The sequence below is a fragment of the Schistosoma haematobium genome, chromosome 1 (genome assembly GCF_000699445.3).
Source record: "Schistosoma haematobium chromosome 1, whole genome shotgun sequence".
NCBI lineage: Eukaryota > Metazoa > Platyhelminthes > Trematoda > Strigeidida > Schistosomatidae > Schistosoma > Schistosoma haematobium.
Window position 1 is genome coordinate 29,251,064 of NC_067196.1, and position 15,378 is coordinate 29,266,441.

At 30.0% G+C, this 15,378-nt stretch overlaps 1 protein-coding gene across 1 annotated transcript in view; it reads left to right on the top strand.

The window, feature by feature from the left end:
* MS3_00006934 (uncharacterized protein) overlaps positions 1-15,316 on the top strand; it is a gene marked incomplete at its 5' end in the record, with an annotated part of 44,974 nt that extends 29,658 nt beyond the window's left edge. The window contains 6 exons of the mRNA XM_012940458.3: positions 3,288-3,365; positions 5,524-5,685; positions 8,913-9,197; positions 10,947-11,228; positions 13,430-13,588; positions 14,422-15,316. Of these exons, the coding sequence (XP_012795912.2) occupies positions 3,288-3,365; positions 5,524-5,685; positions 8,913-9,197; positions 10,947-11,228; positions 13,430-13,588; positions 14,422-14,583 (1,128 nt within the window). The 3' untranslated portion in view covers positions 14,584-15,316. The remainder of the gene's footprint in view (positions 1-3,287; positions 3,366-5,523; positions 5,686-8,912; positions 9,198-10,946; positions 11,229-13,429; positions 13,589-14,421) is intronic.
* Positions 15,317-15,378: the final 62 nt, after the last annotated feature.

A 15,378-nucleotide genomic window follows, 5' to 3' on the forward strand; every position in this document is an offset into this window, starting at 1 on the left:
TGACTTCGAGACCTGAAGTAAAAACAACTGTATTCGACAAAATTCAGCGTACATCAATCTTGACATCTTCAACACACTCAAAAGATTTAGGAAGTTACATTTGCTCAAACTCTGTTTCTATCCGTTGAACACCCTTGAATGTCTTCCAAACCATGCTACTCAGCTAATTTAGCTTTTCTTTTTTTCGATACATATATTCAAATAATCAGCCACGCAGTGACTAAGTGGTTTAAAAATCTCAAGCAACTGCTCATATCTGATGATTTTTTATCATCACAGGAGGTTGATTGCCCTTCTATCCTTTCACCCTTCATGGTCCTCACCGAGATATATACTTGTTAAATAGAGATGTTTTCTTTAATGTGCTATCGCTAAAAACAGTTCTTAATACTTCAGGTGTTGCTTAGAAATATTGGCTCCACTAGAAACCTCAGTTGGTCTGTTCCTGTACTCATTGAATAGACCACTATTGTACTGTACTGGATCGACGCTAATTAAAATCAGCTGTCATATCAACCAAAAGCCCCTAATTCTTTGATGTGAAACATAACTTTCTTAAAATTAATATTTATAGTTCAGGCCAGTGTTTTAGCTAATGTTGAGTTCTCTGAGAGTTTAATTCATGTGGAGGTTAAACACTAGTGATTTTGCGTAGATAGTGAATGACAGTTTTGCAATTAACTCATTGAGCTCCAAAAAACTAAATATTATCAAAAGATATGTCTTTAACATGATTCAATAGCTTTTTTATTTTATTTTCACAATGATAACACTTTAATATTGAAGACTTTGCTTAAACTGCATATATCATTGATTTAAACCTTTCTGATAGAATTTTATAAATATTCTCTCCATTAAAGAAGTATTTTACTTGATCTGACAGTTTATAGGTGGTAGTAAACTGGTTAATTTTGCTCTAGTTTTCAGAAAATAATTTAACTATTCACCCATATAAAGTTGATTTTACTTTATTTAGCATTTTCTAATTAAAAGTATTCCCACAAAATAACTAACTACATTTGTACAAATTAATTTTATGTCATCATAAATGTTTACTTGGCAACTTTGATCGTTTACATCCATCTTTCTAGCTATCATGTGTTTGATATAGATATATTTTCATTTGAATGATTTATTTGTTATTTACCGTTTCTCTTTTTATTGGATTTCAATAATTGACATAATTTCAATCTATACTTTGAAAAAATATCTGTTTATATATTGACTTGGGCGTCAAGATATATTTATTATTTAGTCGAATAAAGAAATGAATCCGTTGTAGACAAAATGGTAAACAACTAGGATATTTTAAGTTTCATATATCACATTATCTAAAAACATCTAACTTTCTAGATCCAAACAACATGAATATTATCTACTTTGAAGAGACAATCGGTTAGAAAATGTAGACCTAGGTTTTATACTACTTTACACTCGTCGGCAAGAGGTTCCTATATTCTTTAGATAATTTATGCTCGTTGTTGAATTCAAGCCAACGTCATCTAATTTCACAGTATTTGGCCCCACCACTGACCGAATGACTTGCTTTTGGGCTAAGATGCCCATGGTGATTGATCACTGATGTCTAACACTTTATAATGATCACCTCAAGTTACATGACGTCGGAACATAATGGAAGAAATATTCAATCAATTAAAGTGCTGGCTACATCGTAACTTGTTTGCTGAAATTCAATCAGCACTGAGGTCCAGACAAACATGATATTAACTGTCACTTAGTGATCAATCAGTGTAAATTCTGCATAAGTTTATTTAAGTTTGCTAAGACCGATTTACGGCAAAAAACAGTGTTTTAAAAGTTTTAAGCATTTCCCTATTATGAAAGTTAATCCGCTTGGTATTAATCCCCACGTTGCTAACTTCATACGTAAAAGATATCATGAGAAATTATAGACTGATAACTTCAAAACAAAATGAAACATAATTCCAGTACTCTATAACATGTTTCAATGATGTTCAATAAAATTAGTTTTTAACAGTCTGAAATCTTTAATGGTTAAATGTAGTGTCACAACTAGATATTTCGACTATAAATATTATTTCATGACAATTTCACAGATTTGTCAATATATGATGAGTCCTATGCTAGGACAGAACAGCCGTTCAGTGCTCCCAAGTTTTCAATGGTGGTCTAACATTGATCGGTTCGTGATCTCAATTAAAACTCAACAATCGACACAACCCTATATTAATATAAAAAATAGATAAATTGGAATTCTACATAAAATTTCTTTCATTCACCCTATTCATTTACAAAGTTGTTTAAATTCCGTTGACGTTTACCATTTAAACTCCGGTATTTACCCAATCGATCTCAACTGAAAACCTCTATATTCTTCTAAATCTCACAACTGATTTATTACTCGTCATCTATTTGTCACACTTTAGTTGTGTCATTTTTCAATTTATTTCTTTTATACCATTACAAAATACTCTAATTTGAATTAAATAACTTTAGTTAGTTTGTTTACTTTGTAAGTTTTAATTACCAAACTAGTTCATCATAACGTAGAGTTATAAATGGCCTAAATTGCCAGACTACAATACAGAGAAATCACACTGACAATTCGGATACTAAAGGAGCAGAAATAGTTGTAATTGAAACGGTAACAAGAAAAGCCAAGTATTGACAACATGGTTTGAGAAGAAAGAATAAAAAGGTATGTATGAGGCAATACTGGAACTCAAGATTTAGAATAAAGTAAATGGCAAGTTCATCTGTGTCACTGTGAACTATTCTGAATCGTTCCACTCAAATTTCCCTATCGCTGATCGCGATTATTACCTAGATCCCGACCAGATAGTGTACAACTATTACTATGGCTCGAACCAGAAGTCAATGATTTTGTGGATTGATTCCGCGTCATTGTTTGACCGCTCATAACTTTGTTCTGCCTTACCTCTACTGCAAACAATATTGCACGTCTAAATAGATGCTAGTCGTCGATAAGTAATACAATTCCCAGTCACCTTAGTCGACTAAGTTTCACCGTTTTATCAACGGATTCACCAAATCTGCTTAGTACCCGACAGTGAACATCTGGATTGTTCATTTCGCTGTTCCATTATGCTCAACCAAGGATAAGCAAAAACTAAAAACAAATCGACCACTTTATAAATTACATATGCATATTGATACATTCAAATGTCATTTTCTGTCCATGACTCCACATACTTATCCCACATGTTTTAATCAAAATTGGATAGAAATTTAACTTCTAGATTTTTTTCTGCTATGTTTATCTCTTCTAACTTTTTTCTATTTAGCCTTTTAATAATTGGTTAGAACAAGTGCATGAAGATCTTCAAGATATGTTTATTGTGAATAAAGTTGAAGATGTAATGGTAAGGAGAGAAGGAAACTAAATATTCATGTTTTTTTTCAATTAATTATCTTTTTTCATAACTAGACTATTTTGAATGTCTGTGTTGTGTTTTTAGACGATAACATAAACATCGTAAGTTTATAATTCTGAAGTATGCTTTAATATAAAATGATAGTTTAATAACAACTCAGCAATTTTGATCAACTATTTAGATTCTGTTGCCCAGACTACTCTAATTACATTATGTTGTGGTAACTAATAGGTCGATAAAAAGTTTACAGTAAGATCTATATAAAAACACTGGAAGATTTAACTTTTTATTTATTCCTTCTACACATTTACGAATTATATGAATAATGGACAGCTATCCAAGTTTCGTATTTTTCTTTTTTGTTTCTGTTATTTAAAGGTTATCCCTTGAAACTCGGTATTTTTACTCATAATCACAAATGAAAACATTCATATTTTTATCTTAAATTTTATATATTATGAATTTTACTATAGTTCTAGTGATTTAACTTGAGACTTTAATACCATTAGAACACTGAGGAACAAGGGTTGAGAATAGCACACAAATAATAATAATAACTGCCAATTTATTGCAGAACATGAGATACACTACTCGTTATTACTAAACTGTTAAATTCTCTACTGACCTCCAGTAAGACTGAACTGTTTATATTATTCACTCACTCATTCATAACTAATGTCATATTTTCTAATTCTTAATGCTTATCTATATGAAGCAAAGTCGAATAATTTAGTTTAGTAGATCACATTGAAAAATTGGAAACTAGTGCTCCGTAAGCATTAATGATCACGCACTACTCATTGATCGATTGGGGTAATTTTTGTAGGAATTGCAAATCGAATCAATAATTAAAGAAATTATAGAGGACGGTTGAAATTTTGTTAATAATGTAAAATTGATTTGTTCATTTTTAAAATATGAAATTGTTTTTTGTCTAATTTTTGCCTACACTGTATCTTGTTAGTTCGATCAGTAAGCTGGTGAACAATGTTATTTTTTGTCAGACTGTGCAACTATGAATGGAATGTTACATTGGATGTACTTTTCACTAAAGCAGAAAAAACTTCTTACTTATGACATTTTACTATATGTATAAGATAATTGTCCCTATACAAAAAATTACTGTCCAGCCTATTGTAAGGAATTTGGAATTCTGTCGATCTTGGGAGACGTATAGTCAGCTGTTCAAGATATTTAGGTTAATATTTAAAGGATAATATCATAAGACTATTTAAAATGCTTTTATGTCTATCATCTTTAGAAGTTAGCACGAATTCTTCTGTCTAAATTTTGTATATTTAAGTACTCACTGATTTGCTAATAATATTTTCATATATATGAAAGCTCTTAGCGTTTTACGGAATCGAATTCACACTACACAACGTCTACGAAGACTGCTAGTACTTGTAAAAGTTGGAAACAATCACTTATAGTTTAGAACCATGTATTAGAAATGATTGATAAATATCAATCGATACAACGTTCTAGTTTTACGACATGACAATTGTAGTCTAATAATTAAAGAAAGACATAAAAATGTATGTCTAATGGTTAACAATAATTATCGCAAACTCTCGTGCAAAGGTACTATTTTTCGGATATTTAACAAAAAGTCACATATTCAATGAGCAAAATAGTTAATTTGAATGTCTCATTTTAGAGAAAATATTGTTTGCTTTAGACACTGGATTGTAATCGTCAATATTCACTTACTTATTACTCTCCAACAGTCTATAGTTATCAAAATATTTATGATAAAAACTACTCTCTTTAATAATGTAGAACATGTATGAAGTTTGTTTCAATTTGTAATTTATGTGACAGACCGACTTCATCCACGAGGCCTCAAGAGTTTGACTTTGATGGAATTTTGTTCTCCAGCTCAGACAGCAAAACTATCGAAATCATCCACCTGACCTACAAATCTTTTCCACCATCTCGAGTTTAACTTAAATCCCTGAAGAGTTTGTGAGTGCGTATTGCTGTAACGTTCTTCAGTGTTTTCCAGATCTCAATCATTGATATTTTTAAATGATATTATGTTTACTTACCATGACATATTTTACAAGATAAAAATGCCGTAACTCAATATCTTTAATTTTGTTTTTGTTTTTCCAATACTTTAATATGTCTAATCCTACAATAGTCTCTTATTAATGGACATGAAAATTTCAAGAAAACTCTTCCAGCTGCACAAAAAGAATTGAATGATATAATCACAGAAGTAGAACAAGTGAAAAAACTGATTAAATCACATAATTTATCATCAGAATTATTAAAAAATCCATACACCATGATTGATTGCTCTGTAAGTTTTTTATTCATTTTTACTGGGAATTTATTCTTGACTAAATTATAACATCATGATGGAAATGAATACCTTTACTATGATAAACGTCTTCTAGTATTTCGGATACAACTATGAAAAGATTAATAAAATACACGGTGATTTTTGGAATGTCGTACTAAGTATCTAATATTTAAAGATAAAAAACTAACTCTACACCAATGGGGAAGATTATTAAACTGAATTTCATGTCGACAAATCAAAAACTAAGTTACTGAGATATAGATTTAAATACATCTCTGATGTATGTAATAATGACCATATAGTGGATGTGATTGATTATTTAATCATTTTCAAGCTAATTGTTGTAAAATTATTGAATTGCTCGGATCATTTGTTATATTTTAATCAAGGTAGACAGATAAAAGAAAATTTCAGTGGATAGGTAAAATTTTATGACATTTGATTTAGATAAATATCATCATTAGATTATGGTGTAATCGATAACTATTTCTTTCATGATCACTTCCTCGAGAGAACTAAAAACAGTATGAAAGGTTTATGTTGATTTAACTAAATGTCCTTAATATTTAGCCTTTGAGTTGAATGCATAACGAACTATTCCACGTCGATTTAATTTATATTCTTTTAAACAAGTCATCAAAACTCAACGTTTGGTCTCCCTTTTTTGACCTTTCAGTGCGTTTCTATTTTCTAATCATTTCTGAACAAAAGTGATAGAGATGAAAATCACCAAGCATTGCTAACTTATGTGTACTTGGCTATAAGCTAATATTTGTATGTGCCAAAATATTCTGATATAAAATCGTAGATAATGTTTATTTAACACCTCCATACATTCATTCCGTTGCTTTGGTTAAAATTCTCATATTTAATTTTTGATCTGGAACTAAAAACCGAACACAAATTCAGAGCAGATAAAAAATTCTTTATACGCTAATTCTATGAATAACTCTTCATATACCAAGTTTTATAGTAGTGATCATCTAAAATATCCGACAGTCATGTTTAGTGACCATATGAATGAAATTGCATATCATTATAGTTCATCTGTTTGACATTTTCACATTACATCAATTTAGAGAAGAAAATTCGTAAAAAAATAGAAATAAAAGATAAATAAATTATCTTTGAACTCTGTTTTCAATACTGACTTATGTCATATCTAATATTTCCAGCATGTAACGTCAGCCGTTTCTGGGAATAGTCAACAAGATTTCACTATTGTACAATAGAAGTCTGTGAATATACATAATTAGGTGCTTTACGCATCTTTAACTAATATGTCTTTTCCGCGGAACAGCCAAATGATAAATACACATCTGAACTATGTTTTCAGCTTTGAATAATATCGCTAACTGAGAAACTTATCAATGAACAATCGTGAATCTCGAAATTCTATTCAAATTGACATTTCTTATTATTCGTGTCGGCGAAGAATCATTATAATTGATTCTAAGTGAATGTATAACGCATTTTTTTTAACTTAAATAGTCTACACTAGGTTAAATTAAACATTCTTTCCAGAAATTTTTCCAACCAAACTTTCTCATATTCTTGGCTATTATTACCAAATTAAAAACCATATCTAAATTCAAATGGAAAATAATTAAAAACCAAAGGAGTATTGGACAAATATTTCATCTTATTTAAAACTCTTAAACAATTCACACCCACGACCTTAGACATGACTGAACCAATAACTTTCAAGCCTTGTTTAAAAGTAACAAATTATTCTCCGAAGTATAATATTGTTCTGTGAATAAAATCAATAGTTTAACGCCTCTTATATTTTCGTTAATTTTCCAATGGCTATCAGATCTTACTGTAAATTCCTTCCATAGTATACAAATCCCTCAGTATAACTGTTATAAATGAATACTATTTTAAATTTTTCCGACAATTTATATCCCCCCCTCTACACATATAAGTACATGATCACTAACTAGAAATCATTTATACTATATAACAGACATTTGAATGACTCATTATCTATTCAATATTTGTTTACATTTATTGAATATAAACACTTATTCTCTGACAAAATTTTACAAGTGTTCCTCTTTATTTTTTATATCCAATCCCCAATTTCATAAGTAGTATACATGATCATTTTTATAAAAAAAAATGTTTATATCAAACAAATAAAAATGATTTACTTAATTTTGATATTTAAATAAAACACTAAACTTTGTTCAGTATTAATAATAATAATACAAAAAATAATTCTTTTTCAAAAACAGTAATAACTTTCATACTGTTTTAGATATAAACTGGTGATATTCTTTTCTTTAGTATATAAAAAATGTTGTTTCTATCCAATATTGACATATTATTTGTTAGATATTTTCATAATATGATAAGCAGGAAAGAAAAAGGCATAGATAACTAGGTAATATAATAGAGGGGGGAATATGAATTGTTTGACAAAATTGTAACACTGAAAATTTAAATTAACATCTCTTACCTCTTTCTATTGAATTATATTATCGTTCTGCATCTCTTATTCTTGTGCATTTGTAATTGGAATAGGTTATGGATAAGGTTATTTTGTTTGATCGAATGATGATTTATTGTTGTATTGTGGGATATCCTGTTTTGATACTGACGTACAAGCTTACTAGGTGCAATCCCAACTGGTTATTTGAACGAGAAAATAGGGAGCGAAAAGGAAACTTTGTTGGTTGAACCGAATTTAGAAATATCCATACACTCATTCATTCATATATATAGTCCACATGTTCAGCCAGTAGTGTATATCTCGTTGCTACGAGAAAAGCCAACTCTTGAGCAATAACGTACGCTTATCGTTTGACCGTTACCTGATTTGTCAACTGTATCATTAACATAGTGAATAATACAGAACACTGACAAGTCTTTTTTTTAAAGCAGAAGTTATCTTCACTGTGGTATTGATATTCATTTCCTGATGAACTCTCGGAATCATATTCATTTACATATCGATTTATTGTTGATTGATAGTATTTGGAGGCTATTTGAAGCCACTTGTAGTAAACGTAAAATTCCCTCTATAGGAAAACTCACTACATTAACGTTATATAATATCAATTTGTTTCGTAAATCTTAAACTAAATAATCTATACAAAATACATTTTCATATAAAAGATAACAACTAGCTAGAACTAACATAAATTTATTTATTAATGTTACTATGTTAGATTTTAACTGTATGTTTGTTTTTCTGTTCATTTACATTTATTAAACAGACATTACAAAATAGATGGGATGCAATGTATTCATTGATTAGTGGAAGAGATGATGCATTACATCAAGAACTTATTAAGCAACAAGAAAATGATAAAGTCAATACTCAATTCGCTCAATTAGCTAATCGGTTTGGACCATGTTTAGAACATAATCTGGAAACAGTACATTCTATTATAACAAATCAAAAACTATCACTAGAAGATCAATCACAACGCTTAAATAAAATTGAGGAAGATTTAGAAGGATGGAAATCAACAATAACTGAATTAGAAAAACTCCATCAAGTATGGTTTAAATTGATAAAATAAAATGATTTCATTTCTCGTCTCATCTATTTGTTGTACGTTCTTATTTTCGACTACTGATCCTTATACTTTGCGAATTTTTAGAATGATGAAGTAATGGTTTAAGTGGACACCGATATTTACTCACACTTATACCATATGGTCAGATGATTAGTCGACTTCTGACATTTAAGTGGACTTAACTATATAAAGTTAAAGATATTTCTATTATATTTACTAATAAAAATCTATGATAGTTTAGTAGCAAGTACCAAGCGCATAATCCCGTCAAAAATATTTGTATACTATAAATAAATTATTATTAATATTCGAAGTTTTATTTCAAGTTTATCGAAGTATCGTGAAAATTTATGTTATTCCATAAACCCTAAGTTCGATTTCCTTTATGTCAAATCTACAAAAATGTGTCTCAAGATGTATTAATCAATTTGTAATACTCAAGTCTTCTAGAAAGCATAACTGATTATTGTCAGGATTTTCAATGACACACCATCAATGATTATTATATTGGTGTAGAACTTCCAACCAATCACCAAGTGATATCTTGATAAAAATTGAAACTTTTTTGTAACTATTTAATATTTAATGAACTATAAAAATCCTTGCTTTTTTTCGTTACACCTTAAGTTAACTAGTTCAATATATGATGATATTTGATTAAAAACATTAGGTGTTTTCTAACAGGATGTCAAAACTTTTCTCATTTCATATTATATTTCCTTTATTTAGGAAGGGAGAATTATGTAAATGAAATAGTCACTTACAACTAACTAGTACATAGTTTTTAATCAGTGTTCTACTTTTGATTATAATGTATAATCTGACAAGTCTATTTGTAATCTAAACTCCTGAAACATAACTTTCAAACAATCATTCATGACATCAAATAATTAATTGACAATTCAAAGATGCATATACATTTTTTATCAAAACTTGTATTACCCTATCACTGACAATTTTTTTAAGAAATAAGACCAATCAATTCTCTTGTGATAAACAAGCTTTTCGTTCATTTACTTCAAAATTGTTTATCAACTTATCAATGATGAAGGATTTAACCGATTGAAAAGTTTTTAATAATTGAATTCATGAGTCAGTTGAAGCTAGAACATCATGGACGAAACTGAAAAATGTTTATCAGTTTCTTTTTTTTTTCTTATTAACTGGAACAATCATGACTGATTTTATAAACAATTTATTTTTGATTGAGGTTATGAACCGATTGATGTTAGACCACCTTTAGGAACCTGGAAGCACTGGAAGGCCGTTTCGTCCCATTGTGGGACTCCTCAGCAGTGTGCATCCGCGATCCCGTTCGCGGGAATTCGCTGAGTTCTAGTGAGAAGCCGTGACCAGTGGAGCTAGTCCATGTCGGGTAGAGACAGGTATCTGCCTCAGTACAATGGAAAATGGTCGCGCAATTTCGTGGATTGGTTGATGTTAGACACTATCACCACTGGATGCCGGCTCAGTGGTCCAATGGGTTAAGCGTTCGCGCGCGAGATCGAAGGCCCTGGGTTCGAATCCCACAGGGTGCGGAATCGTGGGTGCACACAGATGGGGAGTCCCACAATAGGACGAAACGGCCGCCCAGTGCTTTCAGGTTTCCAGCGGTGGTCTAGCATCAATCGGTTCATGATCTCAATCAAAAACTTAATAATCTCCATAACCCCTATACTAGTAATTTATTTTTGCTTAATTATTATTAATTTTTCTTTCGAATCATAGAAACAACAAGAATTTTTAATTACACATAATCCTCATACACGATATACAATGGAAACGTTACGTGTTGGATGGGAACAATTGAAAACTAATATAAAACGCAGTCAAAATGAAATTGAAAATCGTATAACAGCTAATGATTATCGTGGTGTTACAGAACAACAAATTGAAGAATGTCGTAGATGTTTTAATCATTTCGATAAACATAGAACACGTCGATTAGATCCATTAGATTTTAGAGCTTGTCTTGTATCACTTGGCTTTACAATACCGAATAGTTCACAGGTAAGTTAACCACTTTTTTTCGTTTACAAAAAAAATACATCTAAAACTCGGTATCCCGACTCTAATTATTTTAATAAAACAATTTTTCAGCGTTTCTCGAACTTTGACATTCATTTGTGAAAAATTTAAATAGCAACGATTAAAATCAAATCAACTATGAACTTAGAAAGAATAACGTATTTAAACATCGAAAGAAAGAATAAGTGTAAGAATAACTCTTCCCATTACAGTTTTATTAATCTATTCCAAATAACAATACAAATATAAATTTCCTTCTCTAAAGTACTATGGAAGTTGTTCAACACGAACATTAAGCGTGTGTCAGGTGATTATAAGTAGTCAACAGGAATCATAGATCCAAGTTCCGGGCTGTTTAATACTTATCACTAAGATGTACCTGTTATCTTGATGTAGCTGATACTCCCTAGTGAATTCGAACCAGCTAACCCATCTAACCACTTAAAATCTCAAGATATTACACGCGACGTCAAGTCGTACAGGACATAATCCATGTCACAACTTGTTTGATGGACTTCGATCATCTCTAAGTACTAGAAAAAATGACTGAAGTTGAAGCATAAAAGTCTCAGTTGGATGGTTTATTATCACATTCAATCTCTTATAGGAGCACCAGATGTAAGAGTAACCTCTAAAATGATATTCTGATAAAATCACCGGATTTTCCTACTTTAGTCAAATTATGAATTTAAGCACTTAAATGAGCATATACAATTAAACCACTAACTCAATAAAATTCTCTTAAAACTAAATAATTTACTACATGATATTAGTTATTAATAAGTGATCAGTTAGTCGTCCTTTATCGCCTTGTATGATTTTTCTCCTGGTTTATTTCTACCTACTTTGAATGCATAATCATTCATCTATATAAATCTGTTGATTGTTCACTATTGGATATAAACTTCACCATTGGGAAATATGAAAAATACTGCTGCTGTAAGTTTTCTTATAAAATGCTGTCAATGTAATAGTATGCAACACTTTCTTCGAATTATGATATGTATCACATATACTGTAAGAAATAATATAGGAAAATACATTTAGATAGGAAAAAAGGTTATTTTTAATCACCCTGCTTATACTACTACACATGTGTTGTATCACTTTACCAAACAAATCATAATTTCTGGGTTTTTTCATGCATTTATCTTTCTTAAAAACTTATTCGATCATGCACAATGGATACATTTGTTTAAGAAATCAAGCTAATCTATCTTAGGTGTGTTTCTGATATTCAACTTTCTCAATCCCAATGTTATATATTTCTTAGGTAAAATGAATAAAAACTTCAGTACTATTATGTCAACAATTTTAAAAAATCTTCTGAAGTGTCTAGTAGAAACACTATGAGCATACATTCAAAGCTAAAGCATTTCAGGCTATAGGAGACATCACAGATTGATATCAGTTGGGGTACCGTCGAAAACCGAGAAGCACTGGACAGCCGTTTCCTCATAGTATGGTACAACTCAACAGTGCACACATAAAAGGTACCAAGTCACAGGTATTCATCTTTTATGGCGGACGCTAAACCATTAGTAATAGATTCATTGAATTCACTAAATGATATTTTCAAAACTAATTTGATCTGTAACAGTATAAAACGAACCAAAGATTGTTCAGGCCAAGTAGCAGAATGAATCAGAACCAAAAGTAGAATTTCTACCTCACTAATCATTAGTTAAGTATCCATTTGTGCTTTATTCGCTTCTCTTCACATTTCATTTGTTCTTCTATTAAAACATTACTCTTTATGTCCAGTTTTTATCTTGTTAATTTGTTCTTCTCGTGGCGATTCGATGTGTAATGATTTGAATTGATGCTATTCCTAACCAGATTCTCCATTATTTATTAACTAACTAATATGAATTATTTATCTTATCTATTGATAAGATTCGGGACATTCTGACACAGTTATTGTTAGTGTATATTATTACATAAAATTTTCTACGTACATCTAGTTGATATTCGTTTCGACTGTCAAAAATGAATGAATCAATATATAAATATTGTGAGTTTGCTTAAAAAACACTATCTGAATATATTCTGATCGTTACTTTCTTCCTTTACTAGGCAAATTCCCTCACTTTATTACAGGAAAATAAGTACATTTAATTGCTTTTCTCTTTTTATTATTTAATTGGATATTAAATTGCATTTATATTGTTGATTTATCATAGGGTGAAGCTGATTTCATGCGTATTATGAAAACTGTTGATCCACATTGTACTGGCTATGTGACATTTGATGCGTTCATGCAATTTATGTCACAACAAACAATGGGAGCTGATACAGTTGAACAAATGGTTAATTCATTCAGAACTTTAGCAGGTGATACAGTAAGTTCGCCGTTTTTTTTTCTTTACTATTTCATAATTGTAATATCAACGTAGATAACTTCACTTTCCTAGTAGACAAATATATACGTACCGAATAGTATTTTATATTAAAACTTATCTAGACCGATTATATTGGTTCTAGAAACAAGCGATCTTTACTAACTCCGACTAAAATTCGTAAATTTGTATGTACATCAGTCACTTGACAGACAAATATCTAGATTATAATTAATTTACTTCTGTGGAAAAACTGAAGTATAGCTTTGTGGAACTTATCATATTGCACTCTGAACTAAATCAAAGTTATTGACATTAAATCCTAAGTATTAAAACAATTATTAATCTATTTCACAAATCTCCATTTGAAAAATAAAACACCATTTCATATTTTGAAGGCTGTGAAATTCATCGAATCTGCTGTTAAGCATCACTTATTTAGCCAATAAAGGTTTTATTAAATTGAAAAGATTTGTAGTTGGAAAATATGTATGATTTTAAAAAAGGAGAGGAAATCACAAAGTGCACTGGACTTTCACATATTCAATAATAAACTCTTTTTTTATGAGAATACACAGTTGTTTGTCGTCGCTCTTATTGCGTGAGAATATTAACATAAATTAATTAATTCGGAACACTTGTAAAGTAGAGTCAAACATTCTCATTCAATGTTGTTGATTATTCATGTTATTTAATTAGCACCTACAATAATTATCTTACAATTTATGTAAGTGATTTGTCATAGTCGCTTTTTATCAGGCTTTTAATAGCCCTTTCCTACACATACACACACAATATTTCTACAACTTTCTCTTTTTTTTCTCGTTTGTATAAAGCCATACATTACAACAGAACAATTGAAACGTGAATTGGAACCTGAACTAGCTGATTATTGTATTAATCGTATGAAAGCATACAATGGACCAGGTGTCGCAAATGGTGGCGCTTTAGATTATACCTCATTTGCAGCAAGTCTATACGGTGAATCTGAATTGTAAGAAAATTAGTCGGACCATATATTAGCACAGAGAGATATGTCATTTCTATGTTTTTAAAAAAAAAACATTTTATGAGCTGGTAGAGTTTGTATTTTCATCATTCAAATATAGATAGATTTAGTTATATATAAATATAATTATATATTTGCGTAAAACATCAAAGTAGTCTAATTCTAAAACTGAAATGTGTTAGAAATTCCTTTTTCTTGAAGATGTGAAATAATTTGCATGATTTTGATGGAAATTAACATTCAGTACATGCACTCGATTTTCAGAAATAAAAACCCATATCATTTTATTTGGTATTTTCTTCCATTTGAAAAATATATTGGGTTGTACATGACAATCAGGGTATATTGAACCAAATATAAATTAACTAAACCCTAATTCTATTCTATCTATGCATCTTAGTCAAAATAAAAAAGGATTATAATTTCATATTTCAGAGACAGTAAATGATAGTTTGTTAATAAGAAAAAACTAGCGAAATTCCTAAGTTTAGTTCTTTTTTAAGTGTGAATACGCCTTCGACATGTTTAACATGATAACACTCATGTCTAATTACTTTTTTTTAAAATAAAAGATCAACATTTCGATGGTTGGCTTCGTAAATTCGATTTGAATGTGATTTCATTTAGCCAACTATTTGATTTTATCAGTATGAGGTTATGGTAATTATTAAGTTATTCATTAAGGTTATGAATCGATCGATGCTAGACCACCATTGAAAACCTGGAAGCTATTGATTAGGATAAAATATGTGATTGTCGATTAGCAAATTGAAAATTGTCGAGT